The 26,795-nt window shown below is 38.4% G+C and overlaps 2 protein-coding genes and 1 long non-coding RNA gene across 3 annotated transcripts in view; all 3 read right to left on the reverse strand.

Moving 5' to 3' along the window:
• Window positions 1–4,202: 4,202 nt before the first annotated feature.
• On the reverse strand, window positions 4,203–5,647 carry LOC134790874 (uncharacterized). The gene has a single exon (XM_063761859.1). The coding sequence runs from the start codon at window positions 5,515–5,517 to the stop codon at window positions 4,228–4,230; it is 1,290 nt and encodes a 429-aa protein (XP_063617929.1). The 5' UTR covers window positions 5,518–5,647; the 3' UTR covers window positions 4,203–4,227.
• Window positions 5,648–6,100: 453 nt separating this feature from the next.
• Window positions 6,101–9,155, reverse strand: LOC134791148 (uncharacterized). The gene is made up of 3 exons (XR_010144272.1): window positions 9,017–9,155; window positions 8,169–8,877; window positions 6,101–7,825 (listed from the first exon to the last, which is right to left on the reverse strand). It is a non-coding gene; the product is annotated as an uncharacterized LOC134791148 (long non-coding RNA).
• A 1,171-nt stretch (window positions 9,156–10,326) lies between these two features.
• LOC134791025 (endonuclease/exonuclease/phosphatase family domain-containing protein 1-like) overlaps window positions 10,327–26,795 on the reverse strand; it is a 29,191-nt gene continuing 12,722 nt past the window's right edge. Inside the window, exons 4-6 of the mRNA XM_063762073.1 lie at window positions 25,636–25,796; window positions 14,088–14,252; window positions 10,327–11,409 (exon numbers count right to left, since the gene is read on the reverse strand). Of these exons, the coding sequence (XP_063618143.1) occupies window positions 11,177–11,409; window positions 14,088–14,252; window positions 25,636–25,796 (559 nt within the window). The 3' untranslated portion in view covers window positions 10,327–11,176. The remainder of the gene's footprint in view (window positions 11,410–14,087; window positions 14,253–25,635; window positions 25,797–26,795) is intronic.

Consider the following 26,795-nt stretch of genomic DNA (forward strand, 5'->3'; position numbering starts at 1 on the left):
AAACTTTGCGCAACTGGCACATCGTAAGTATGAGTGAGACGCGGTGAGTGTAGTATTATTTTACATTTGACGGTAATGTGCCAAAAAAAGGACCATTCGACTTTAATACGTCTGGCAATTTGGTATAAATATACTGATTCGTGATTTTCGACGCCATTTCTAATTGCATATTTTCTATGATACGAGTTATGTGTGTTTCATTCTCGTATTTAGTATAGGTGTTAGTAAGATGCAAAAATGGTGTTTCGAATCACGAATTAACGACCGCCTTCCATCTCATAATTTTCTTATCTAATATTAATGTATGTGACGAAGCTATAGCGGATGCGAAACCTTGACGGTTTTTAGCGTTTTAAAAAATGAACGAAGTAATTATAATGTGCGATTTTTTATATATGTTGAATGCGAACGTAGCGTTAGTCGGACATCACAACATACATATCCCTGAAGTACAACGGGATAGCATATCACCGGCGGCTTGCCATCACTCGGCAATTCGTGATGGCGATAACGAAATCATCACGAATTACAAAGTGAGCGTCCATTATTGGTTATACATGTGTTCTCACCTAAACTATTTTAAAACTGACCATCTAAAATACTCTCAAAATCGGTTTTGAAATAGTAGGTTTAAGCCGATCCGGAGGTACTACAAACATGATTATCAAAAGCCTAAGACTCGTTTTAAATTCAGATTATTTATGTAATTTATTGATTAGGTAACAATGGTTTATATAATGTTAATATAGCGCCCCCGCGGGCCGCTACAGGCCTCTTGCGGACTCGTGAGTAGGGTCAGCATATACAGTCACGTTCAGCGATTAATGCGACCGTACATTGACTGTCAACGTCTTAACGCGTCCGTATGCTGACCGTACGCACGGGTTCGCTCGAGGCGATAAAGTTATGTCGGTAACTTTGATATATTCGCTCAGTTGTTTTGAGTATGTGCGCGCGTCCCGCGACACCGCAAGAAGGCATTTTAATAAAATAATTAAAGCTTAAAATCGTATGTTAGCAAATGTTTAAATTAATGCATTGTCAAATCTTTTAACGTAGGCCGCCGTAACGCCGCGGCTCATACTACTGGTGCGTTTAATATTATTTGCACGTATAGACATGTAATATGAGGTAAAAGTACCATACCATATTTGAAGTATAATTGTTTGCCTTGCGCCTGATTGTAGGTGTCGCGGGTCCCTTGCACACGTTATGTAAGTTGTAGTGTATACTGTATGTAGGAGGGGAGGGGTCGCGGCGGCTGCGGGGCGGGGGCGCCGCGGACGATATTACGTTCTGTTGCGGGCGCGCTGCGCACCCGTCTCTTTCACACCAACCACGTGTGAACGAGACGGGTGTATCGATAATAATGTTGGGACAATCAGCCCCGGATATGGTCTGAAAATTGGATTAAATAAATTGAATGGTGCGATAATACACAGTTGAATTTATTTGGGGCAATTTTTAGTAAGTAATGGTTGAGTTTTGTGGATGTATAAATTGAAAGCGCAGCGCGATCCCGAGTTGTCGTTGATCAGTGTAAAGTCTAGTCTTTATCCTGTTTTTATCTCTAACGATATAATCTAAATATTTACGAATTGATATTTAAATTTTTGTGCGATTTCGCCCCACCGGGGCGCGTAGGACGTGTTAGTTCATAAATACATATAATGTAAAGTATACTGTTATTAATATTTGTTCTCCTTTTCAGTATTTGTGGTGTGTGTTGTGAGCATATCGAGCGCGTGCTTGTTTTGTTACGTTACTGTACTGTTACATTCGATAGTCTAGCCGACGGGCGAAACTTGTTTAATGGTAATGTAAATGTTGCTTTATGATGTCTACAAAATATATAATCCCATATACTATTATCGTTTTACTTTTTTTCATTTTACCCTTTTAACCCGCAAGAACTCGAAGTTTTATGGCGAAAGCTGGGGAAAATGCCTGTCATTGAACCTTTTCGACGCCGTGTCAAACACAAAAGCAGTCACCCGGACGCCACGTCACCAAAGTGTTAAAACTGAAATTTAACTTTATGCATATGCACGTAGGTCTATGTTGCTCTGTGGTCTATGACCGATTAATCAGCCTTTGGCGTTGACCCTGCGGTGCGGATATATCGGTCATTGGCGTCCAAAAGGTTAAAAACATACCTAACCATAATTTAGGACCCATTTATGAGTCGAAAATGTTCGTTCACATCGGTCTACGGACGTCATTGGGGCATATTTAATCGTTGACATGGGTATAAGGACAGTGGCGGATTTGCCCTAAGGCCCAGTAGGCTCGGGCCTAGGGCGGCAAGACATCAGGGGCGGCAGTCTATGCGATGGGTGCTGAGAAAGGGGCGGCTAGTAGTTATTACAGGGCCTGGCCTGGAGCCTATGGCGGCAAAGACTGCATATCCGCCACTGTATAAGGAAGTCTCTGTTGCACGGAACTGGGTTATGTTTTCAAAATGACGGGCGTTATTCCGAGCGTTGTTTATGTACCTACTAGGTATACACTATTACGTTATCAAAATAATCTTCAAGTAAGGTTTATGTTTGCTGGCTTATATTGAAGCCAAATGTAGGAAGGAGTGTGCGCATTAAAGACATGATATATCCCATTTGATTCCTAAAGAGGTGATGAAGTCCTTAAGACTAGTCACTTTCTTTAAGCAAATATGGTTATATGTATATTATGTTATTTCACTATCTTAATGCCGCTTACATTTTTCGCTGCCTCATGAAAAAGGTTCATAAAAATAAAATAAAAACAACTAGAATAATGATGCGGTCATAGACAGTGTCACTGCTGAGTGCAAACTTAGCGTTGCTGGGTTAAATTCTATAAAATATATTATGATGATGATGTCCTCCCCGACGTATCCGTCGACGGCGACATCCTGACAAATTAAGGATCTTAACTAGGTATTACCAGGCGTGGCTCACTCCGCGATTTCGTCGCTTTGCTACAGGTAGCTAAAAGTACATCCGTTCGGCCCCAATTTTGGGGTTTGCCATTAGCCGCGCGTGGCGCTGTCGCCATCTAGCGGCCATATCTGCGCTGATCGTAACAGACGCGTTTTGTTAGAGAGTGAGCTTCTGTACCTAGTACTATTATTTATTTTGTGGTATTACGTGCATGCGCGCGAGCGTGGCTCTCAAATCCAAATTTGGTTTTGAAAGTGCGACAACACAAAACGCAGTAAAGCTGCCCAGATGCGTTGTATGTGTAATTATTGTAGGAGGGCTTGGGCCGAGTTTTTCGGAGCTGGCGTTTGGCGTCAAGATCTTCAAGTCGGGTGTGTTCGAAGTTATCAAGACCCGTATTGACAGCAGTTCGCCAGTCCGATCTCCGAGATGCAAGCTCCTCCCACGACTCGCATGATATAAGTATTATAGTTTATTATATGATGAGGCCAGAAAGAGGCAAATCACTACTCGGCCAACTAAAAGGATACCTATTGTGGATGCTGTTGCAGCCAAACCATATTACTACCATCAGCTACCATTGACTTTAATCTAAGGGCAGGCCTTACGGGCACTAAGAATGGTGCTAGTTCAGTGGTGTCATTCTCGAATTCGAGCCAATCGTGCAGTCTAACGCAACTAGTTGCGATCAATCGCGCGTGATGACCCCAGTGGCCCCGTTCTTACTGCCCGTAAGGCCAGTCCTTAGATTTAAGTCAATGATTACTACTTATTTTTGCTGTTGTTGCAACTCGGTCACCTGGTAAAAAGACAACAAAATAACTTTTACAGTACATATGGTCCTATTTTCCCGCACTAGTGCGTAAAATAGCACTTTCCGTGCGTATGTCAAAAGTTTAAAGGGCCATATGTACTGTAAAACGTTGTACGATACACGTGCGAATAGGAATTTCCTCTTTTCCGCACTTGTATCGTATATAACTATTACAGTACATATATGGTCCTACTTTCCCACACTAGTGCGAGAAAGAGCACTTTCCGTGCGTATGTCGAAGTTTAAAGGGCCATATGTACTGTAAAACGTTGTACGATACACATGCGTATAGGTAATTCGCAACTCGTGTCAATTTAAAACACGACCGAAGGGAATTTATTGCCACTCGTTTCGAATTTCTTCTTTTCCGCACTTGTATCGTAAATAACTATTTTAAGGCATAGGTTTTCAAACTGAGTTCTGCATTCCAAAATAAGCTCTCTGCCTGAAGGTTTTAAGAAAAAAAACAAGAGAGGTATAATCAAATGTTTATTATGAGTCTACATTATCCTTTAACCTGGTTCTGTAGTTTTCTGTTCTTTTACTGACTTCAGCTTGAACCTCCTTGTCTTTGACGGCACCCACTATCCTCTCATACTCCTCACCAAGCTCATCAAGGATCTTCAATAACTCCTCTTCAGTACAACTTTTTAAGTAAACGCAAATAAGTGTACTCAACGGATTGACAATGTTTTTTGTGTATGCTGTCAACTCTTCCCTGTCGTCTTGCTCAAAACTGTTACCGTTTTTGGTATTTTTTAGTATCAAACTCACTGCTCGCCACATTCTGTAACATGGCTTGAAGTATTTACTGGGGTCACAAGTGATTTTCAACACATCAATTATTGTTATACTAGAGTCAATTATATCAATTACATCGGAGTCTATTTCTTTGAGATTAATCAACTTCCTCTCATAGTAGCATAAAGCTTGGTGTATCATGTTAGCGACGTCCTCAGCACACTCTATGTAAATGTCCTGAGACTTGTCAAAACCTACCAAATTGAGTACTATTTGAAATGTTATGACAAGCACTCTTTCAAGTTCATCCTGCTCACAGGAATCTTTTTGATTCACAATAATCTCAGTAAAACCTGCTACTAGGGACTCAATAGCTTCCTTCTTCAAGAAGTTTGTAAAGAAAAGCGATCTAGTTTTCTCTGTGTTACAGTATGAGCACAGCGTATTGAAATTCTCTATTGCTGTCAGAAGCAGTTCTTTGCTCGAAGAATTCTTTAACATGAAATATAGAGTGCTAGAATAGTCTGTCTTTTGGAAAATATCCATCAAAGTAGCGACGTGAGCGTCGGGCGCGAGGAACAAACTCGAGTTTACTAGGCGCAGCACTTGTATCAGCACCAGACTGTCATCACTCTTCATGTAGTCGAGGAGTAACTCCAAAAAGTTATCCATTTTCATCAGATCTGACACAACGTTCCTATGGCATGATAAATTTCCTATAATACCGACAATTATCTCTATAATACGCGGAGATTCTATAACGGGCAAAGCGAAATAGAAGAGTTTTAAGATGTCGTGTTTCTGGAGAAATAAAACCACATCTCGCTCCGCAGTCATATCCCATAGCGTGCAAAGATCGTCTTCAAAAGATTTTTCCTTGATTTCTTCTTTCAAAGTGTCCAAATTTGCTAATTTTAGTAGGATTTTTAAAACAAATCGCTCGCTATAAGCAGTGTCGCCAATAACGTCCCCCGCGACGAGTGGTTCATTTTCTGGCTCCGCTTTTTCTTCTTCGTCTTTGGGCGCATCTTCAGGCTTCATTTTATTTCACCTCAACCACTATTTGAGATAATTCAAGGGTTTGGTTTGTTTAGGTTCTTTTGTTCTACCTTCAGTTCATTGCTCCATAGGACGAGAACGACGCCACAGTAACTGTCAATGTCAAATGGACACAGCGCTGGCAACACTGACAATACTAAAATGCGTTCATTTTTAATATTTTAATAAGAATTATGCTTGCTTTTTAAAAGGGAATAATTTCTAGATCAAAGTTGCTAACTTTTATAAACTTGGTAAATGTTTGTTATTGGGCCCCATACATTCCACGAATCTTCTCTTTCCGCACAGACTCTAACATCTAGTGTGAAAATAATACGTTTTTTTACAGCTTTATAAGCATTACATTTTTTACCTGACTACGACTATTACACTCTAACGTCACACTACTGAGCTAATTTTGATGAATGAGATGATGAGATGCCATCATATTTAGGGCCCTGATTTTAGGCGCAGAGTACCTACCTAGGTGTAGGAGGTTCTTACATTCAGTCAGACCACGGGTAATTGGGTATGTTAAATAACTTAATTTTAAGGACATTTATGAATATAACTAAATAACAAGACATTCTTTCAATAATTTATTAAAATTCACCAATAATAATTATAATACACCAAGAAAATAACATTAAAAATACACAATAAAGTTATAAATAATTTCACAAAAATAAATTATTTTTATCACAAAGTAAGCATATAAGTGATTACAAAATTTCATTTAACCAAGTTTAAGTGCAAGTCAAAACAAAATTAATTAAGACTTGGTATTGTAGTTGTTAAAATAAGACCCATCTCAATAACAAGAAGATGCCATTTATTTCCTGGAAAAGAGGGAAGAATACTACGCACTCGTCCAAACAAAAAGAGAAAATGTTTTTATACCTTCTAAATATTTTCCATTCTCCATGACTTTTTAGTACGGTATTGACAATGAAAGACTAGGTTTATAGGTTTTCCTTTTTACAAAATTTGCATTTTTTTTACAATCGAAACCTATAAACTTTGAATATATTATGCTGAACCGATCGACTTCAAAATCAATGTTATTTGTGAAGATTTAGTTAGTGGAAACCGTTTACTCCCGAAATGGAAATTGTATGAAAAAAATACTTTTTATCAGTAGCTATTCTTCCCTCTTAAGGAAAACTTATTCCTTGTTTTTATATCCAGATATACAGCCCGAAAAATTGGTAAAATGATTGGATACCGTGAAATGGCCCTACTTAATTGCTCCAAATTAAGAAAATTATGAATATTGTTTACCTACCTATAGTTTACTTGGGGGCGCAAAGTTTTATAAATACGTTAACCTGAGTAAGTTTATACATATAAAAATAACATAGAAATATAAAACATATTTGAATATATTAAACGTTAAACCATTTTATAGAATTGGAGCATAGTTACCCACAGTGGAGCAAAGTAGAACCATTTTACGGTAGATAAACTATCACTTTATTTTAGTATACGTAATACAAAATAGGTCTTAGAGATAAAAAGACGCATGCCATCATTGCCAAGCTGTTTTAAATCTTAAATACCCAAAACAAATATTACAAAAAAAATAATATTGAAAATATAATATGTATGGAACAAAATACGCCCACCTAGACCCATTTCATCAACATAACGTAATGCCCAATCGACCCATAAAACATTTTTTAGAAGAAATGTATAAATAATTGTATAAATATTGTAGCCACAACCATTGGTTGTGATAAGCATATTATACACTGATATCATCAGCATCAGAAGTGGGATATACTATTAAGTAGACTTAATCCAACGCGAGATCACTTGCCGCTTACAAATATAACAATATTTAAGTAGAATGTTGATTATTTGGGTATATCAGCTGTCAGAAGAGAAATACAATGACTTCAAAATACGTTCAGAAAGTCCAAAATAATGGCCTGTGCACGCCGCGTGCGTGTGCGTGTGCGTAGATGTGCACGTGCGCGTTGTAGTAGGTATACAGATCCTTATGAGAGACGGCACACCGCTTGCGTGACGTGTGCGTGCACTGTTCCAACATTTCACACGCAGCCGGTACGCTCTAGCCTTAAGACGTCCACAAAAACTATCATACGTACTGGACATCTATGCACATTTGATATTTGATATGCACTGAGCATAAATATTTAGGATGATTTTCAAATATACCTATTATTTAATTTAGAATTTAAGTTATTGGTAAACTTAAAAACTACTCACTCCAGTGCTTCCTTTGGACCTTTCAGAACGAAATAATATTGCTTAAAATATACAAATAGTTAATTAAAGTTTATATCTTCTTCTTCCTGGCGTTATCCCGGCATTTCGCCACGGCTCATGAGAGCCTGGGGTCCGCTTGACAACTAATCCCATGATTTGACGTAGGCACTAGTTTTTACGAAAGCGACTGCCATCTGACCTTCCAACCCAAAGGGGAAACTAGGCCTTATTGGGATTAGTCCGGTTTCGTCACGATGTTTTCCTTCACCGAAAAGCGACTGGTAAATTCAAATGATATTTCGTACATAAGTTCCGAAAAACTCATTGGTACGAGCCGGGGTTTGAACCCGCGACCTCCGGATTGCAAGTCGCACGCTCTTACCGCTAGGCCACCAGCGCTTAGTTAATTAAAGTTTATATACTATCCTAAATGGAAAACAGCTTCAGGTACACTGTTCCGGTAAATGATTATTATCAATAAAAAAATATGTATCACTAACTCGCACCATAGTTTTCCTAAGTTTTAAATTCAAAGAAAATCTTACAACTGCAATGAAATAGATGGAATATTAGCTATGTATTTTAAACCTCAATACATAAGAATAAGATATTGAGAATGTTACCAATGTACAGACAGCAGCAGAAGTTGCTAAGCGGGCAAGGTGTTCAAAATTACCTTGACACGCTATTATTCTCTTAACAATAAAGTCGCGTCAAGATTATTTTGAACACCTTGCCCGCTTAGCAACTTCTGCTGCTGACTGTACAGACTTTATTGCATGACAATAAGATACAACTTGCAATGTTAATAAGTGATACGAGTTAGCGATAATAACGATTAATTATCCTTCTTAAATAAATAACTGTAAATACTGGAAATAAATATGAGTATCATAAAACGAAATTTTTACTTACAAAACGTGTACAGGTAATAAATAAATAAAATAAACACGTGTACAGGATGTAGTGCATAATTATTATCCATCGTATTTTCACGGAAACGTACGAACGTGTCTTGCTATTTCAGTCAGTCTCGGTACAAAAAGTGCTTAGTTAACTGAAGTATCACGACAAATACGAACGTTTCCGAGAAAATACCAAGGAAAACAATTATGAACTACATCTGTTTAGCTTTACTAAGTGCCAGTTGCACCGACCACATTTGACAGACTGATCAACGTCAGCCGGCGCGCCCCGGCGCTTTACTATGAAACTTTCCATACATAAAAATTTAGCGAACTCTTCAACGATACGAACAGTTTGGTGCAACCGACCCTAAGAGTAGCATTGGCTTAAATATCAGACAAATACTAGTTTGCAATAGTTTTAAAAAATACTTCGCGTATATACAAGCATCTGCTTATTTTTAGTAATATACATAATTATATTTATGATTATATACATTGGTAGTATCAACGCTAAAGGACGCAAATTCATTTCACTAGTACATTCCTCTTTATAATTCCTAAGTACAGAAACTCAGTAAAACATTAAAATAATACCTAACACCAAAGAAAAACTTACAAATACGAAGATTAAATTATATAATCACGTTACAGAAGTAAAATCACCATTTTGGATAAATAATATTTCATCTACATTTTACAGTGAAATTTGTTAAAATATAAAACATCTTTTGACTTCATCAAAAAATATGTTTGTTACCAAAATAATAGTAAACATATGTGTGTTTTTCACCAGAGAAAGAGTCCTTATATGCTTCATGTGCAATAATGCAATAACAAGGTTCTTATTGAACTTAAAGCATAAGGACCCTTCTGTGATGGAAAGCCACATATAGGTGAATAACTTAACAAGTGCTCCATGTGAAATTAAGAGCCAACGGGAGTGGTCATTTCTTCATACAAACGTACTCCTCGTTTTCCTCCGTGGTTTTTGAAGCTAGAGCAATGATTTTTTCAACACAGATTAATATTGTCAATATCTGTGTCGGACCGTTTTGCTTTTTTTGATATTTTTGTTTTTTAAGGCGCTAGAGCCCTTCAAAAATGGCCAAAATGGCCTAATTGACTATGCCGCAATGAGAGGCGTGGCATTCAAAACTGATATCAATTAGCCAAAAAAGCAAAACGGTCCGACACAGATAATTTCATAATCATTTAGATTTCCAAATTTGGTTACGATTGGTTAAGTTTTGGAGGAGGAAACAGAGGAGTACGAAACCTCGATTTTTGAGATTTTTACGCAGGATTTTTCGCCTTGTCCTTATCGCACTACTTTTAGGTGCCGCTTCCGTTAGCGAGACGGGTATATTTACCTAAAATATTTAAAACTCAGCTCCTGTTTCGTCTTAATGAGTCGGTTTGAACAAATTGACAATTTATTATTCTTATTAATTCACAGTCACAATCTTAAAACATCTTAAATATAACTTAGGTATCTCATGAATTATGGGACAATAAAAAATCAGAATGACTAAAGGGGCCCACTGATTAACAGTCCGCCGGACGGTATCGGCCTGTCAGTTAGAACAAAATTTTGACAGTTCCGAACGACTGACAGGCCGATACCGTCCGGCGGACTGTTAATCAGTGGGCCCCTTTAAAGTGATTAATGAATTAATGATATCAATATGATGCAAGTCTAAATCGGCTGTTTATCAATTGGGGACTTAAAAAGGAAGATATCATAATTTAACAATTCAATGGATACAAGTGGGATTCAAACAATCCGCCTAACAAATCAAACAGCTATTGATAGTAGAAAAGTTGTAATGCTTAAAAAATGTTGTGCACCTCGTACATAACGCGGTAAATCTGACTGTCAAACGTACCACTATTTTCCAGAGGCCCTAGGTAACGTAAGCGAAGCGTAATCTCATACTTGATTCGTTTGTGGTGTGCGTTCCGACTGAACATCTAGCGACCTTCACTAAGGAGGAGTTTTGGTCGAAGGGTGTCAAGTTTCGGCGGTTCCGCGGCCGGCTCCCAGACACTGCGGGGTTGCGTAATGCATCGCAACCATAATGTGATTTGTATTGTGTAGTTTTAAAATATATTTTTATAATATGTATGCTAGTTGTAAGGTATTTATGTATGGGCCACTAGTTGCCTGAAATAAAAAAAAACATTAATTCATTCATACGAATCGCTGCAACAACGCTTGCGAACTTGGTTGACCATGTACGTTCTCGAACCGCTCTCGTCCTAAGCGCGTATTACGATACGCTTACGCTTCTCTTACCTTACGACGCTGTGTGCTGAGGGTCTTAGCATGAAATCTTACAGCGTCACCTACATATATTTTAGTAATTTAATTACAACCCTTCTACAATTAATAACTGTTCCAAATCAACGACTTACTAAAACACGTGACTATTAAAACAGAAAATGTGCAACACCACCAAAACGAGACAGTGCAGGAAGAACAGAATCGAAGGTACACAATAGATAAGCCTCGAGTCCATCTGTCAAACGGGGACTTTAATCTCTGCCCATATGGGACAGTAGGGCGAGGCCGGGCCGCCCCACGACCAGCCGCGGGGGATCGCGAGGTGGCTGAGACCAGATTTGATGGCCCCAAAGTGACCGTTGAAGGTGATCTTGTCGGTACCTGGGGAAAGGATGCAGCTCTGGCCGGAGTACTTGTTGTCTATGGTGGTGGATAGGCTTTCGTCTAGGAGCGGCTCGCAGCATTCGAGAGCTGGAAAGAGCGTTTGGAGTTTTGATTATTATGAATTAAACACTATTTGAAGCCACACTTAACCATACATGATATTTGGTTCCACACTAATTTGAAATTTGTAATGATGAATTCTTTCGAAATTTCAAAGGTTGTCTGAAGTAAAGTTAGACCAAGAAAAGTCTGCAGCGATTTTGATAGCTCACGCATGGCAAGTGTTATTTATACGACATAATTTCATAGAATTTTGACGTTTAAAATAACACTTGCACTGCGTGGGCTATCAAAGTCGCTGCAGACTTTTCTTGGTCTAACTCTAACCGCATTGCGTTTGCTTGGCACTCCCAAGGTATAATACAGATGTATTCCCATTTGTCCCCGCCGGGCACATGTGGGAATAGGCGCTTCATATAAATCATTCCCAGTTGTCTCCGCCTCATGTACGGCGGCGGTCACAACATGGGAATACACCATAACACGGGGTGTCCAGTGGCAAATTTCCGATTTCAAAATTTGATTAAAAATAAACTAAAATGTATAAACCAGAAATATTTATTTTTATCAAAAGAAGATGAAAACGGAATAGATACTTAAAATTGAAATCTGTTCCCAACTTCCCATATATAGTTGGTCAAACCAATTTGTCAGTCAGTAAGAACCAGGAAAATTATACTCATCCTTTTCTTTTGGGTGCTAGTACTAGTGTAAGGCAAAGATAGTATGATTCTCTCTGTCTATGATTGAAATGAGACAGTCCTTTGACAAACTATACATACACAAAAGAGTATGTTCACTATGACGAGAGACAGGTATCATATGATGTCACAACATGACGTCTGTATCTGCACGTATATCTTTTAATAGAAGTATGACAGACTTTGAACTTCACGCAACATTACATTACTTGTTATTGACAAGATTGACAAGTTTCAGAAAATGTTTTCCTCAACAATAAGTTATATAAGGAAAACATGTTATTCTTGTAATTAACTTGCTAAACAAGAACGAATTAGACAAAGTATCATTGTTACACGATACATAATATTATAGAACAGTACTATAGTTCACAAATATTAGTAGTAGTAGTAGTATAGAGATATTAGTAGTAGGGTGACTGCTATAGGTATTGGCCACTACATAGTTGGCCACTCCTAATAAATCAGAGAACCATAGAAGCGAGGCCAATAACTTTAGCTTTCACCCTAGTTACTGCTATTAACATACTCAAATAATTTAATATCATATGCAATATTAGCCATTATAATATATTATCATCAACGACTATTCGTTAACTTTATATAAAAGATAATCTACTGCAAAGCCTTGCAGCCTACAAATTTTAACGTACTAAAAAAAAGGAATTTTGATTTGTTAAAAAAAAAATCAAAATATTTATTATGGAATGAGAGGCCTTTTTATAGGCCTCCGGGAGGCTAGAGGATAAGATATTAAAACAAAGCACGTGAACTAACTAACACATAGCCACTTGTATTGTAAACCTCATAATAGTTATAACAAGGTCCACTAAGGTATAACAGATCACTACTTGACGACTGAGATCATAATGTTATCTCCTTTACACTTATTCAAGAGTGAAAGAAATGGCATTATGACCTGACTCGCCACTTTTGCGGTAAGTACTTATAGCTGTTTATATTTAAGCGGTAATCACTAATGGCTCTATTAATTACGCCGATCGGACAAAGGATGCGTTACAATGATCATAATTATCGTAAACACGTGGGCTCGTGATTGTGGCAATTGTGGATTGTATTTACACACAATGACTGAAATAGGCACTCAGTTTGTAACTATTGGTCACATGAAATAGGTACAAAGGTCAAACGGTTTCGAAATGAAGTTAGTTTTTTATTTAATTTGCTAATTTTGAATAATAACCATTTCCTATTCCAGACTAAATTTTTTGTCAATGTCTTCTTGGGGCAAAACTTCCCCTATTTTTGACAAGTTTTGGCTCTTGTGGTTGTGGCCATACATATGCAAATGTCAAAGTATTATACAGTTAACACAAGGGTTTCAACGCATACCCCAGGATTGATTTTAGCTCTAGATCGCAAATACAGGTCTCATAATTTAAGAATACGTCGAATGATAAATGAGTTTAAATTTACAATGGTTCTGAGAGTTTCAGGAGCAATGTGTTTAACTCTATAGTGTGTTTATACAACGTTGACGCTTCTTCAACAGAACAATTATTAAACAAACGCTTATTAAATGAAATCTAACTTTACTCTGCACGTTGTTTCAACTCAAGAACTCGCCAGCCAACGCCAGCGGCAGCCGGCACTGGTCGGCCATCTTGACGACTCTCTAGATCCACGTCTTCAGTGGTCGTGGCCACTGGCCACGTGACTGTAGCTGGAGAGACAGTAGTACTCACTCTGCACGTTGCTCCAACAGCAGAACTCGCCAGCCAACGCCAGCGGCAGCCGGCACCGGTCGGCCATCTTGACGACTCTCTAGATCCACGTCTTCAGTGGTCGTGGCCACTGGCCACGTGACTGTAGCTGGAGAGACAGTAGTACTCACTCTGCACGTTGCTCCAACAGCAGAACTCGCCAGCCAACGCCAGCGGCAGCCGGCACCGGTCGGCCATCTTGACGACTCTCTAGATCCACGTCTTCAGTGGTCGTGGCCACTGGCCACGTGACTGTAGCTGGAGAGACAGTAGTACTCACTCTGCACGTTGCTCCAACAGCAGAACTCGCCAGCCAACACCAGCGGCAGCCGGCACCGGTCGGCCATCTTGACGACCCTCTCTAGATGCTCCACGTCTTCCGTTGACAGTCGGTCGTGGCACACCACGTTGAGGATCACTGTGGGTCGCCCGGAGAGCAGGAACGCTGGAGAATAAAACAGTCTTTAGCATAGCAAACATTATAAGACAAATGATTGGTCGCATCGGTATTTCCCCGCCACCAACTTCACACATAGCCAATTTATTTTTTTCCATAGAGCGAAATTCATACAATTATGTACTTAACGTAACGGGAGCCCGCGAGAAATGTACATAAAAGGGCTCAAATAGGTATAGGTAAATTGTTTTTAAGTATTTATATTAAACCGATATACGTGGTATCTAAAATGAAACCACTTACAAAATTACATATTCTGTGGCACCCCACCTTTACCTATTCTTGGTCGCCCTGGTCGGTCTAATGCGGGCTACCGCGCGTCAACACGGTTAATTTGTTGGTAAACAGTAGTCACGTGGGTGGCTCGCTAGGTACCTACATATTTCATGGGCCCAAGGCCGCTATCGATCTAACCCACCCACTGCCTCGTCATTTTACAAGCAACGGTCACCTTCTGTGACATTCTATTCAATTATAACAGTAAAATAGCAGGTCAGGCTGATTTGATAGCGAATTCTCGTCACGCGAGAAATGCTATTGTTTTAACCTGACTGATTAAAAATGTTGGATAATACTGAATACCTACTATGATTTCTCGAGTTTATCACAAAATAATATGTTTACCTTTCTTTCCGTTTCAACATGTGGTCGGAATTGACTGAAACTGAAGGTTCATCAAAATGTTTAACCGGTAAACTCGGGTTAAGAGTCACACTTATCTAGGTACCTGGTAGGTAAGTTTCTTTGTACATATTATAATTTCTAGCAACATAAACTAGTACCAGACACTGATCTTATATTTGTACCTTTAAACGAGCAATTCTTGTATATTTATTTGTATATATATTTCGGGGATCTCGGAAACGGCTCTAACGATTTCGATGAATTTGAAGGTATGGGAGTTTTCGGGGGCGATAAATCGATCTAGCTAGTTCTTATCTCTGAGAAAACGCGGATTTTTGAGTTTTTATACTTTTTATATGTTTTCCGAGCAAAGCTCGGTCTCCCAGATATTATATACTTTTGTTACATGATCATGTCAAATTTACTGTTGTTTCAGAATGTCGTCTTAAAATGAGAGCGTAATTTCGATTGTATGGCGGCGGCTAGATTCATGTGACTCTTAAGTGAAATACCTACTCACTTAACAAAGAATACAAAGTAGAATAAATATTTTTCCTAAGTGTATTGTAAGATTATGTTTTTATTATGATGGATTGACTGACGTGACATAGGGAATATGTAAACAGTTTCCAGCGGTGAGAATATAAATATTTCTTTCAATTAATAAATTACAATCGGTGGTCGGAATTGTATGTATTGGAATTGTTCCGGACATTTGGATATTTTTCACGCTCGAAAGTGACATGAAGGTACTCGTAACGTCACGCGATATAAAAATCAATTAAATTCTAACATTCGTATCATAATCATAATCATAATATTTATTGATAATATAAATTACATGTCACATTTTATACAGTGTATAAAGATTATATTTAAGTATGAATTTTCACTACATAATGTAGGTTGTATTTAATATATTACATCTACCTTAGTTCCTACATTTTAAAGAACTCTTTATGGTCGTAGAACGCTTGCTCGACTAACCAATTTTTTAATTTGTTTTTAAATACTGCTACGCTTTTGGCAACTACTATTGAATCCGGGAGTCGATTGTATACTTTTGGGCCTAGTATGTGAATGAGCTTGTCCGACTTGGCCAGCTTATGCGGCACGGGTGCGAGCCTGCAGAGGGCGCGGCGCGCGGGGTAGCGGCGCGGGGCCGCGCGAGCTGAGGCCGGGGTGCTGTCTGCTTGCGAGCGCGCGTATATTGCCGCTTGAAAGATTAGTAACGACGGCAAGGTTAGGATGCCTAGGGCTTTGAAATGCGGTTTCGCCGATTCGGTTTGAGCGATTGTCATATACTAAGAACAAAAACCGGCCAAGTGCGAGTCGGACTCGCACACGAAGGGTTGGGTTCCGTACCATTATCTATAAAAACGGTCACCCATCCAAGTACTGACCCAGCCCGACGTTGCTTAACTTTGGTCTAAAATCACGTTTGTTGTATGGGAGCCCCACTTAAATCTTTATTTTATTCTGTTTTTAGTATTTGTTGTTATAGCGGCAACAGAAATACATCATCTGTGAAAATTTCAGCTGTCTAGCTATCACAGATCACGAGATACAGCCTGGTGACAGACGGACGGACGGACGTACGAACGGACAGCGGAGTCTTAGTAATAGGGTCCCGTTTTACCCTTTGGGTACGGAACCCTAAAAAGTGACCAAGGCCTCCAGTGCCCCAGGCTGGAATCGAACCAGCGTCCTCCTTACTTAGTATATGGCTTTTTCTTAGTATATATGACATTTATTTCAGTTTATAATAGGGGATATTACTGCAATGTTCTGCCGCCAGAGTGCAGCACTACCGACTCAGTAAATTCATAGACTAACTTATACATACTGTGGCTTAAACTGTTTTTTGACAAGTTTTCACAGACAATAAAATATGACATTGATGCATCAAGGCGGTTTAACAAGGGCCTACCGGGAAACGCGAAATTCGAAATTTAGTTATCTGCCTCTTTATCGCTCGAATATGCAAGAGTGATAGAGAGATTAGATAACGAAATTTCGATTTTCTTGTTTCGCGGTTATGTGTCAATGTGGTTTGTTTACCGTATGTGCCACAAAGGTACCACAAAGGTGCCACCTACGCAGAGCTTTGCCTAATATTCCCTATTTATATAGTAGTGTTTCTACTTGAAATAAAAATATTTTCTGAAAATAATTTAATTTTATATTAAAGGAAAAAATGGAAAAATTTACGCTTCCGGCAGGCGGGGTTTTTTTTTCCATTTTTTCCTTTAATATAAAGTTTGGAATATCGCTCGCAGACGTATCTGCTTGTTAAAAAATTGATAATTTAATTTGTTCTAATAGGTACTTGTAATAGTGCTGGTAATACTGTCGACGGATTGATATAGCACAGCCTTTGTCAATTAAGTCTACTGATGGATGACATTATGGTATCTTGCAAACAATTACCGTTTATAGTCTGTGCGGAAAGAGAAGAGTCGTAGAATGTATTGGATCCCATACATTTTCCGCACAGACTATAAGTAAAATTGTGCATGGAAATTAAAATACTGTGGATAAATTATTAACGTCTCAAGACAGTTCATTAGTAAGTGGTCATCGCCATCTGTCTTTTAATTACATACTGTCTAAAATGCTTTTATTGTTTTATGCCTGTTCGATCGATTGCACTCGGCAGACCGATGCGAGTCCAATTTTACGTTTCGATATAATAGCGCCAACATGAAATCACTTCCCTCCTTCAGTTCAATCAGACTTCGCCATGACGACCGCCATATAGGTATAATATTCATAGTAGGTTTAGTAAGGAACACAAATGTATGGTACAGCATGCAGCATCTACTTATATACTTTATTTAGGTGTATATATAGAGAATATACATTGATACTATAAGTAGGTATGTTGCTGTGTTCTCACGCATAAAGCGTTAACATCTGGCGTGAAATAAACATTTAATTAAGTACTTAGATTGGACTTTGTTTCTGACATATCGGTAGGATTATTATTAAAGTCAAAGTCTAAATTAATCACATCATATGTGTTAATCAAGGTTTACATATCTAGTACAGTTACGTCTGGAAAAATCGATACGGACAAAGCGCCCAAAATATGTACCTATACATGACGTTATTGCCCATATAGGTATTAAGATAGTGTATACATAATTTTGGCACGTTTTCCGTATCGATATTTTCGGTCGTGACTGTACCAGGTATCTATTAGTAGTTGCCTATTTAGAATCTTCGCCTGTTTTGTTGCTTATGTAGCCGTACGCCGACTGTATACTACGTATGGATAAACGAAACCAGCAACGCAATTGGAAAACTTTAACCCTATAAGTTTTTCGGAAAAAATAACACTCCTCTTATAAAGTCGGTTAAAAAGGTAGCCCTTACGTTACGTCATCAAAACGAATCAATTGGTACCTTATTATTCTTATTAATCACATACACAAGACACATAGACTCATTAACGTATTATATCTAAGGACTGGCCTCACGGGCACTAAAAACCGGCCAAGTGCGAGTCGGACTCGCACACGAAGGGTTCCGTACCATTATCTATAAAAACGGTCACCTATCCAAGTACTGACCCCGCCCGACGTTGCTTAACTTCGGTCAAAAATCACGTTTGTTGTACGGGAGCCCCACTTAAATCTTTATTTTATTCTGTTTTTAGTATTTGTTGTTATAGCGGCAACAGAAATACATCATCATGGTTCGTGAGATACAGCCTGGTGACAGACGGACGGACGGACGGACGGACGGACAGCGGAGTCTTAGTAATAGGGTCCCGTTTTACCCTTTGGGTACGGAACCCAAAAAATGGTACTAGTTCAGCGGTGTCACTCACGAATTCGAGCCAATCGTGCAGCCTAACGTAACTAGTTGCGACCAATCGCGTGCGTGATGCGAACTCATCAACCAATCGCGTTGTAGCGGTGTCACACCGCTGTACTGGCCCCATTCATTCCCAATTCTTATTGCCCGTAAGGCCAGTCCTTAGATATATACGTCAATGCATAGACTGCTAAAATCATTTATAAATCCCTTTCCGTATTCGCATAAAACTATGTATAGTTGGTTACAAAAGGAACAAAGAGATGAATGTAATGTAAACGTGTGCATCACAGCCGGATTTACAAAATATTAATAAGTAGCAAGATTATTGTTCAGCCAAGGTTAAAATTAAAAATAAACTCTTATCATTATCAGTACACACACTATGGTTAGGTTATAGGATGTGATTGCCTTTGCCTCACATTGAACCTACAATGAAAGCTATTTCAATACAATAGAGATCGGTTGAGTTTAAAAACATTTTTTTTCTCGTCTTATCGTCTTTCAAAGTCGCCAAATATAGCCTATATCACCCGCGTCATAAAATCGATTGATACCTCATTCACCAGCCTATGTCCAGCAGTGGGCGTCCTCTGGCTGATATGATGATGACCTCATTCACCAAAAACGGCTTAAGAGGAAAGGGTACGGCCGTTTCTTCATACAAACGTAGTCCCCATATTCTTTCTGGATATTGACATTATGGAAAACATTTTTCCATAATTTGATGCAATTAACCATAGCTATGCCCCTACGTTTGACTTTTTTAGATTTTTTGATTATTGTAAAAATTAGGAACGAAAAACAGATTTTATACAAATTATTAAATGGTCTTAACTCTTAAAATAATTAAATATCCGAAAAAATATGATAGAAAGCCATCATAACACGGTGCAGTGGTTAAAAAGAACTAAAAATAGAAAATGATTACATAATTGCATGCAAAATGAAACTAACTTATGCCATTCCGGTTTCAGGGTAGAGAAATTTAATTAAAATGGAAACAAATTACTCGGCACAGAGGACATTAATAAGTGAGCAGCAGGTACAGACGAGGTCAAGGTGTAAACGTTAACATAAATAAGACTTCAGTACGGTTACCATCAGTTTGTCACTGACATAAACGCCGTCGAGAACGTAATTTACTTTCTATACATCTCGCTCGTACTCGCATATTAGTGCAAACGGGATGTATAGAAAGTAAATTACGTTCTCGACGGCGTTTATGTCAGTGACAAACTGATGGTAACCGTACAGGTGGAAAGGGCGGTTAGCAATGAGTTAATTTAAATGGATAGAGAATAATTTACCTTACGGCACCAAAATAAAAATAAAAAACCGGCCAAGTGCGAGTCGGACACGCGCACGAAGGGTTCCGTACCATTACGCAAAAAAATGGCAAAAAAAATCACGTTTGTTATATGCGAGGTCCACTTAAATATTTATTATATTCTGTTTTTAGTAAAAATACATCATCTGTAAAAATTTCAACTGCCTAGCTATCACGGTTCATGAGATACAGGCTGGTGACAGACAGACAGGCAGACAGACGGACAGAGGAGATTTAGTAATAGGGTCCCGTTTTTACCCTTTGGGTACGGAACCCTAAACACTGTTTTCATATTCAACACGACATCATCAGTCCATTTCGTTGGAAGCAAAGGTGATTCAATGTTTTGCAAAAAAAAAGTCCACTCGCCAGTGATCTCATCATTATAAAACCCACGATACTTTTTTTTCATTAGCCTATGTGTGTGTAGAGATGGGTCGCGGGTATTTACCCAATTTACCCACCCAGGTAAATACCCGGTAAATACCCATCTACCCGGTATTTACCCGTATCTACCCAAATGGACGGGTAGATTCATTTCTTGTTGCACATGTCGATTTGTGTTAAAGTGGAGATATAAACCGAGTTAATGATTGTAATTATTGTGTGTGATTTAAAATGAAATGGTTTAGTGAAACCTGCAGTTGTAACTAAGGAATTTTTAGTACAATTTTGATAAATATTAAAAAAAGGCCGTCAGAAGAGTATTTTTTTTAGATTTGAGTAAATTATCGTACTTATACGTTGATAATACACATTTCAACTTCGATCGGCGGGGGTTGTGGTTGGGGGGAGGGGGTAAAAGTGATTTTTTTCATATTTCTTGGAATCTGTCATTAATATCGAAAAATGTTGTATGTACAAACTAAAGTAGACATAATTTTCTACAAAAAAGGTTATATACATTTTTGTCCTAAAACTAACTGTATTTGACTTATGAGCTTCCCAAGTTGTGATATAGCACAATTTTTTTTTATTATCATTCATAAGTAGTCTTTATTTTTATCTTTCTAATGTATATTAAAAGCGTTTTAAAACATTTCCGGAAGCCAGGGAATGATTTTACACGATTTTCATAATTGGACTGATATGTTAAAATCGAACTTCACCTCAAAACAAACTTTTCTTAATTTGTTTGAACATACATTTTATGTCACATTATAAAAAAATACTTACATTAATCTTATTTATGTACATACCATTAAACACATCAAATTTAGAAGAAAAACGAAAATACCCGCGTATTTACCCGCGGGTAGGTAAATATCGGGTATTTACCGGGTAAATACCCGAGAGCGGGTATTTACCCGGGTAGTTACCCATCTCTATGTGTGTCCCACTGCTGGGCAACTCCCCTCTCCCTTTCCAATCCTCCCTGTGCTGAGCAAGATCCTGCCAATCCCGCTGGAATGCATCCAAAAAATTCCAAAACCCACGATATTACGATTAAAAAAATATTGAATCGAGACTTTTTCCGGAAATCCGTACGCGGAAGGCACGCCGGGTAGCAACAAGTTTTCATTGACAAATAAATTGCAAAAACCGCATTTAAATGGCGATAGAGGTCATTCAACTATGTACTTTGTCAAGGCATGACTCTCTGACCTTACAGCAGTGACATTGCTCGCCGTTTTGATGTCATGTAGGTGTACTGTTTAAATTATAATGATATGGAAGCGGTCACCCTCAGATTTCAACCACACTAATTTAGCATTATAAACAGAATAGAGTCCGACCAAGTTAAATCTGCGGCGATTTGGCAGCGAAAGTGTGACAACGCCATTGTATGTTCATAGGAATTTTACTTTTTATAATGGCGCTGGACTATTCTGTCGCTTGCGAGGCCGGAGCCGAGTTAGCTGATGTACATATAACTTGTGGGTAAATACTAATGTCGTTATTCATAAATGTTTGACGTATATATCAGGGCTGGCCTTACGGTATACCAATAAGAATGGGGCATGATGGGGCCAGTACAGCGGTGTGACACCGCTACAACGCGATTGGTTGATGAGTTCGCATCACGCGCGCGATTGGTCGCAACTGGTTGCGTTAGGCTGCACGATTGGCTCGAATTCGTGAGTGACACCACTGAACTAGTACCATTTTTAGTGCCCGTATTAGGCCCGTCCTGAGATTATACGTCAATGTTCCAAACTTTAAAAAAAACCGTCAATATACGTTTGTCCCTATCTGTCATATTTATATTAGTGTTTATTAGAAAGGGACAAAATTTATCAAATGTTTGCTAAGTTTTATGAATACTAGGTCAATATCCATTACCTGGATAGGCTTGTATCGGTAATTTCTAGATAAATAGATTGTTTTGTCAAATTAATGGTCTGTAGCGGCACCGCAAATAATTTATTTAATCTATTAGATGGCGAGTCATATTTGAACATTCAAACTAAACTTAATTACAGCTAATTGCATTCATAATTGCTAAAAATGTCACTTAATTTATTACGACAAATTACAATTACTTAAGCGAGTATTCGCAACGGTAATTAAATAACGGTACCTCGCACTGTTAACTAACAATACTCGTACATAATTACCAAGGCATAAGGTTCAATTATGCTCAGTCACGAAGCACGTCACGTCAACTGTAGTTAGATAAAGCTGTGGTAAAGCTACACCAATAGCCTTACCACGAGTTTGAGACTGACATATTCGCGAACATCTGCATAACTTACTTTCTATACATCTCGCTCGCACTAATATGCCAGTACGCGCGAGATGCATAGAAAGTAAGTAAGTTACGCACACGTTAGCGAATATTTTAGTGTCACACTCGTGACTCGTGGTAAGGCTACTAAGTGCACTGCGCAGTCTATAAGGCTAGTACCAAAAGTACTCTTTAAAAAAATAATACAGTCGGTTCCCTAACATAAGTACTTATCCACTTTTCTATGCAATTAGTATGGCAACGTGGGTACTTAAGTTGGGGCACCAACCGTACCTATTTCAAAGTCTGTACACATTTTTGGAATTCCTCCATTCTTAATGACCTTGAATTCCTGACTACACACATACTGAGGTACTTAAACTGTTAATGTGCACAATTTGCGAGTCACGAATCCGTAACCTGATTACTTTCAATTAATACATCGTTGAGAACGATTTTCGTGCCTGGCTCTACATTTATGCTAATTTTAGCAGAATACTGAATAGGTTTTAAACAAGTAGGTACATATATACCTACCTATGCTGGGTAATTCGTTCTGGACATGTTAAAGATTTGTTTTATGCCTGTTATAATAACATAATAAGCGTGTCTAAAGAAGCGAAAGATGGCAGTACTATAGCAAATTATGATCCGAAAAGAAAATCCTTTCTGCCCGGGAAGCGTGTACAAACTTGGCTGTAGTATTTAAATTGCAATTTAATATTTTGTAGGTCAAGCACAGAACAGCCACCTCTTTGGCAGACCTCGTCGTCGATGGCGGGATAACTTAGATTCATCTTCGAGACTAGCCAGATGTAGCACAAAATCAGGGCTAATGGAAGAGCCTTGACCCAGCAGTGGGACACAATAGGTTCCATAAGGGGTCCCTTTGTTTCCCATAAAGTTTTAAGTTATAATGTATTGTTTGTCATATTATCCTTAGTCATAATTTATGAGTTTTATGACTCATAAAACAGAAACCGTTAACTTTTCAGGATTTTCGTAAGGTTATTCTATAGATAGGTTAGGTTAGGTTTGTTTTATGGCAATCCTGAAAAGTTACGCGTTCCTGAGAAAAACCAATTATAACTAACGAAAATTCGGACAAACAATACATTATGACTTAAAACTATTTGGGAAACAATAGAGACCCGGTTCATAATAATTTAATCTCAATATCAAGCGCCGCGCTTGCGCTTCTTGAGAATGATAACGGAAAAACCAGACTGTCCCATAATGCTCCACTGTGAGGGACTACATTCCCCTACAAGTGTGATACAGTGGTAGCTAATATTAATAGTTTGGCTACACAGACAAAACATCCTGCAGACTTAGCATAGTCGCGCTACCCCCTCTGCCACGCATACGGTAATTTTACTCCACGTTCGAGTCGAAAGTGTCTTTGTGTGACGTCCGTGTATTCGAACGGACCAATCACGGCACGGGATTTCGCTCACCTCGTCCCGCGCACCCCCGCATTTTTGGCATCATCGGTTGCATGAAATAATTGCTCTAAACTCGGTCTAGAGGATTCTTAGTCTATGTTTGGCTACCACTGTATTATATCTATTTGTGAATGTTTAATGAGTATATGTGTAATGCTCCACTGTGAGGGACTACATAACCCTACAAGTGTGATACAGTGGTATAGCTAAAATTAATGGCTCACTGTATTATATCTATTTGTCAATTTTTAATGTGTATACTTATGTGTAATTTTTGTATGCTTATTGTTTTGTATCTATGTGTGTTATTGTTTTGTGATATATGTGTGTAACACATGAAATAAATAATTTTGAATTTGAATATCTCACTGCGTGAACGGCGACGCAAGTATGATATCAACATTCTTTTTAAATACATCGCATGAGTAAAGGTACGAAACGGACATGATTAATAATTGGTCTTAATATAAAAAAAACCGGTCAAGTGCGAGTCGGACTCGCGTTCCAAGGGTTCCGTAATTACCCAATTTTTAACAATGTATTTTATTATGTGTAACGTGAATCAAATGTCTTTAAAAAACCCGTAGGGGTCGGATCACAAACTAAGTAATTAAGTCCGACTCACGCTTGACTGCACATTTCTAATAGGTTTTCCTGTCATCTATAGGTAAAGAATTATTTTGTGTATTTTTTCAAAATTGTAGACCCAGTAGTTTCGGAGATAAAGGGGGGCAATGGTCAGACGCACGAGTGATCCTATAAGGGTTCCGTTTTTTCCTTTTGAGGTACGGAACCCTAATACTAGGTAGGTACTAATATTTATCCAAACACTCAGTTATTCGTGTATCAAACTATTTTTCTGGCAAGTTTTCTATTCAGCCGTAACACGTTACGTGTGCCATCGTTCACACTGTTAACTGACACATCTTGAGCCTTATTCTAAAGCTCACAAGGTTCATCGATGGTCAGAGTTTCGCTCTTAGCACTTCCGCCACCAATGTTTACGTTTGTGTGGGAGCCGACACTTTCCGACTTTCAGAACTTCTTTATGTCTGATACTTGGAAACTGGACTGAAGAATGTTAATAATCTTGTTTTGCAGGTAAGAATGCAGATTCTGTAGAATTTAAACTATTGTTTATAATTTCGATGTACTAATAGAAATACATTTCGTGTGAGTTGCTCGCCGCTTAGGAGTCAGTTTGATACCGGTGAGTTCAATACATTTGTTAAAAAAACTTTTTGACACAAAATGGATTGAAATAACGCGGCGGACACAATACCCTGACTGTGGCCCTCTGGTCAAAAAATGTGTAGGGCGGCCTTTGGATTATACTGTGGGATGTGCTGGAAATTATTAAATAATCATGTTGACAGATGTGTGCTGCTACGTGGTGTAGTGACATATCGCTCGCTGACGATTGGCTGGATCTCGCTCGCTTCGCTCAGAAGGAACACTTGGTCCAGTACTCTATAGACTTACCTTGTGGCTCAGTGACGTATCGCTCGCTCCGCAACGTTGCCAGCTCGCTGACGAGCGGCCGGATCTCGCTCGCTTCGCTCAGAAGGCACACTTGGTCCAAGGGTATATCCTCTATCGTTATACCTTTGTTGGATGAATCGAAGAGGAAACCCAACTTTTTACTGCAACAATGGAGAAAAAGTAATTTAGTTATAATTATATATGTATTACAAAAAAAAGTTGACCTGTAAATTAAACTTAGATATCTATTTGGCCAAAATGTATGAAATTGGTTTAATCCGTGAAAAACAAGATCTCTTGTAAAGGATTTTGTCTTACCTATCTAATCTATTAAGTGGGGGATGAAAAGAACTTTATCGCTCGATAAGTAAGATATGTTTTCTCGCATACCTATCGATAACCCCTTTAATACTATGTGGACTATATCAATTAATCATTTATTCATGTAATCGTTACACTTTTTTATTCACGCGCGAGTTGAATGGATGATGAATGAATGGAACACACACCGGTAAAAAAAGTATGAAGATAAGAATTCTAAATTTAAAATTTCACAGACGGTTTTTGTTTGCACACGACAAAGTATTGTGTGTATCTACTTGTCTAGTCTCACAAAACGACAAACAGAAATACGCAAATCATGCTAGCCTTGCAGAAATATGAAAATGAAATGGTGACATAACGATAACGCAGTGACATTCGGGTGTCCTTCTGAATCCCTAACAACGTTTGTCCTAAAGTCACTTGCCCTAACTGGTTTGTCCTAATGGGCACATGCCCTAACAATCAATTTAGGTTAGTACTGCGACCCTCGCGAAAACGAACTGCTGCCAGAAAAGTGGGTTAGGTTAGGTTAGAACTGCGACCCTCGCAAAAACGAACCGCTACCAGAAAAGTAGGTTAGGTTAGGTTTAGTGTTAGGATAAGTAGGACAACTGATCATTATGACAAACAATATTAGGGAATGCAAAGATAGGAGAAAAGACTAGGGATTCAGATATAAATCATATATATCATATTCTGATCACATTTTCATCATATCTGTCATATTTTGAGTAGTTATATAACCGGTCGTGTTTTATACACTTCGTAAATCCGATTAGGTTAGCCTTCATGTTATCGTATGATTGATTATACATTGACAGTATTGACACACCTAA

This window comes from Cydia splendana, chromosome 5 (genome assembly GCF_910591565.1).
Source record: "Cydia splendana chromosome 5, ilCydSple1.2, whole genome shotgun sequence".
Classification (NCBI taxonomy): domain Eukaryota; kingdom Metazoa; phylum Arthropoda; class Insecta; order Lepidoptera; family Tortricidae; genus Cydia; species Cydia splendana.

Coding starts and splice junctions, on each gene's coding strand:
- LOC134790874 (XM_063761859.1), bottom strand. CDS start 5,517: ATGAAGCCTGAAGATGCGCCCAAAGACGAAGAAGAAAAAGCGGAGCCA.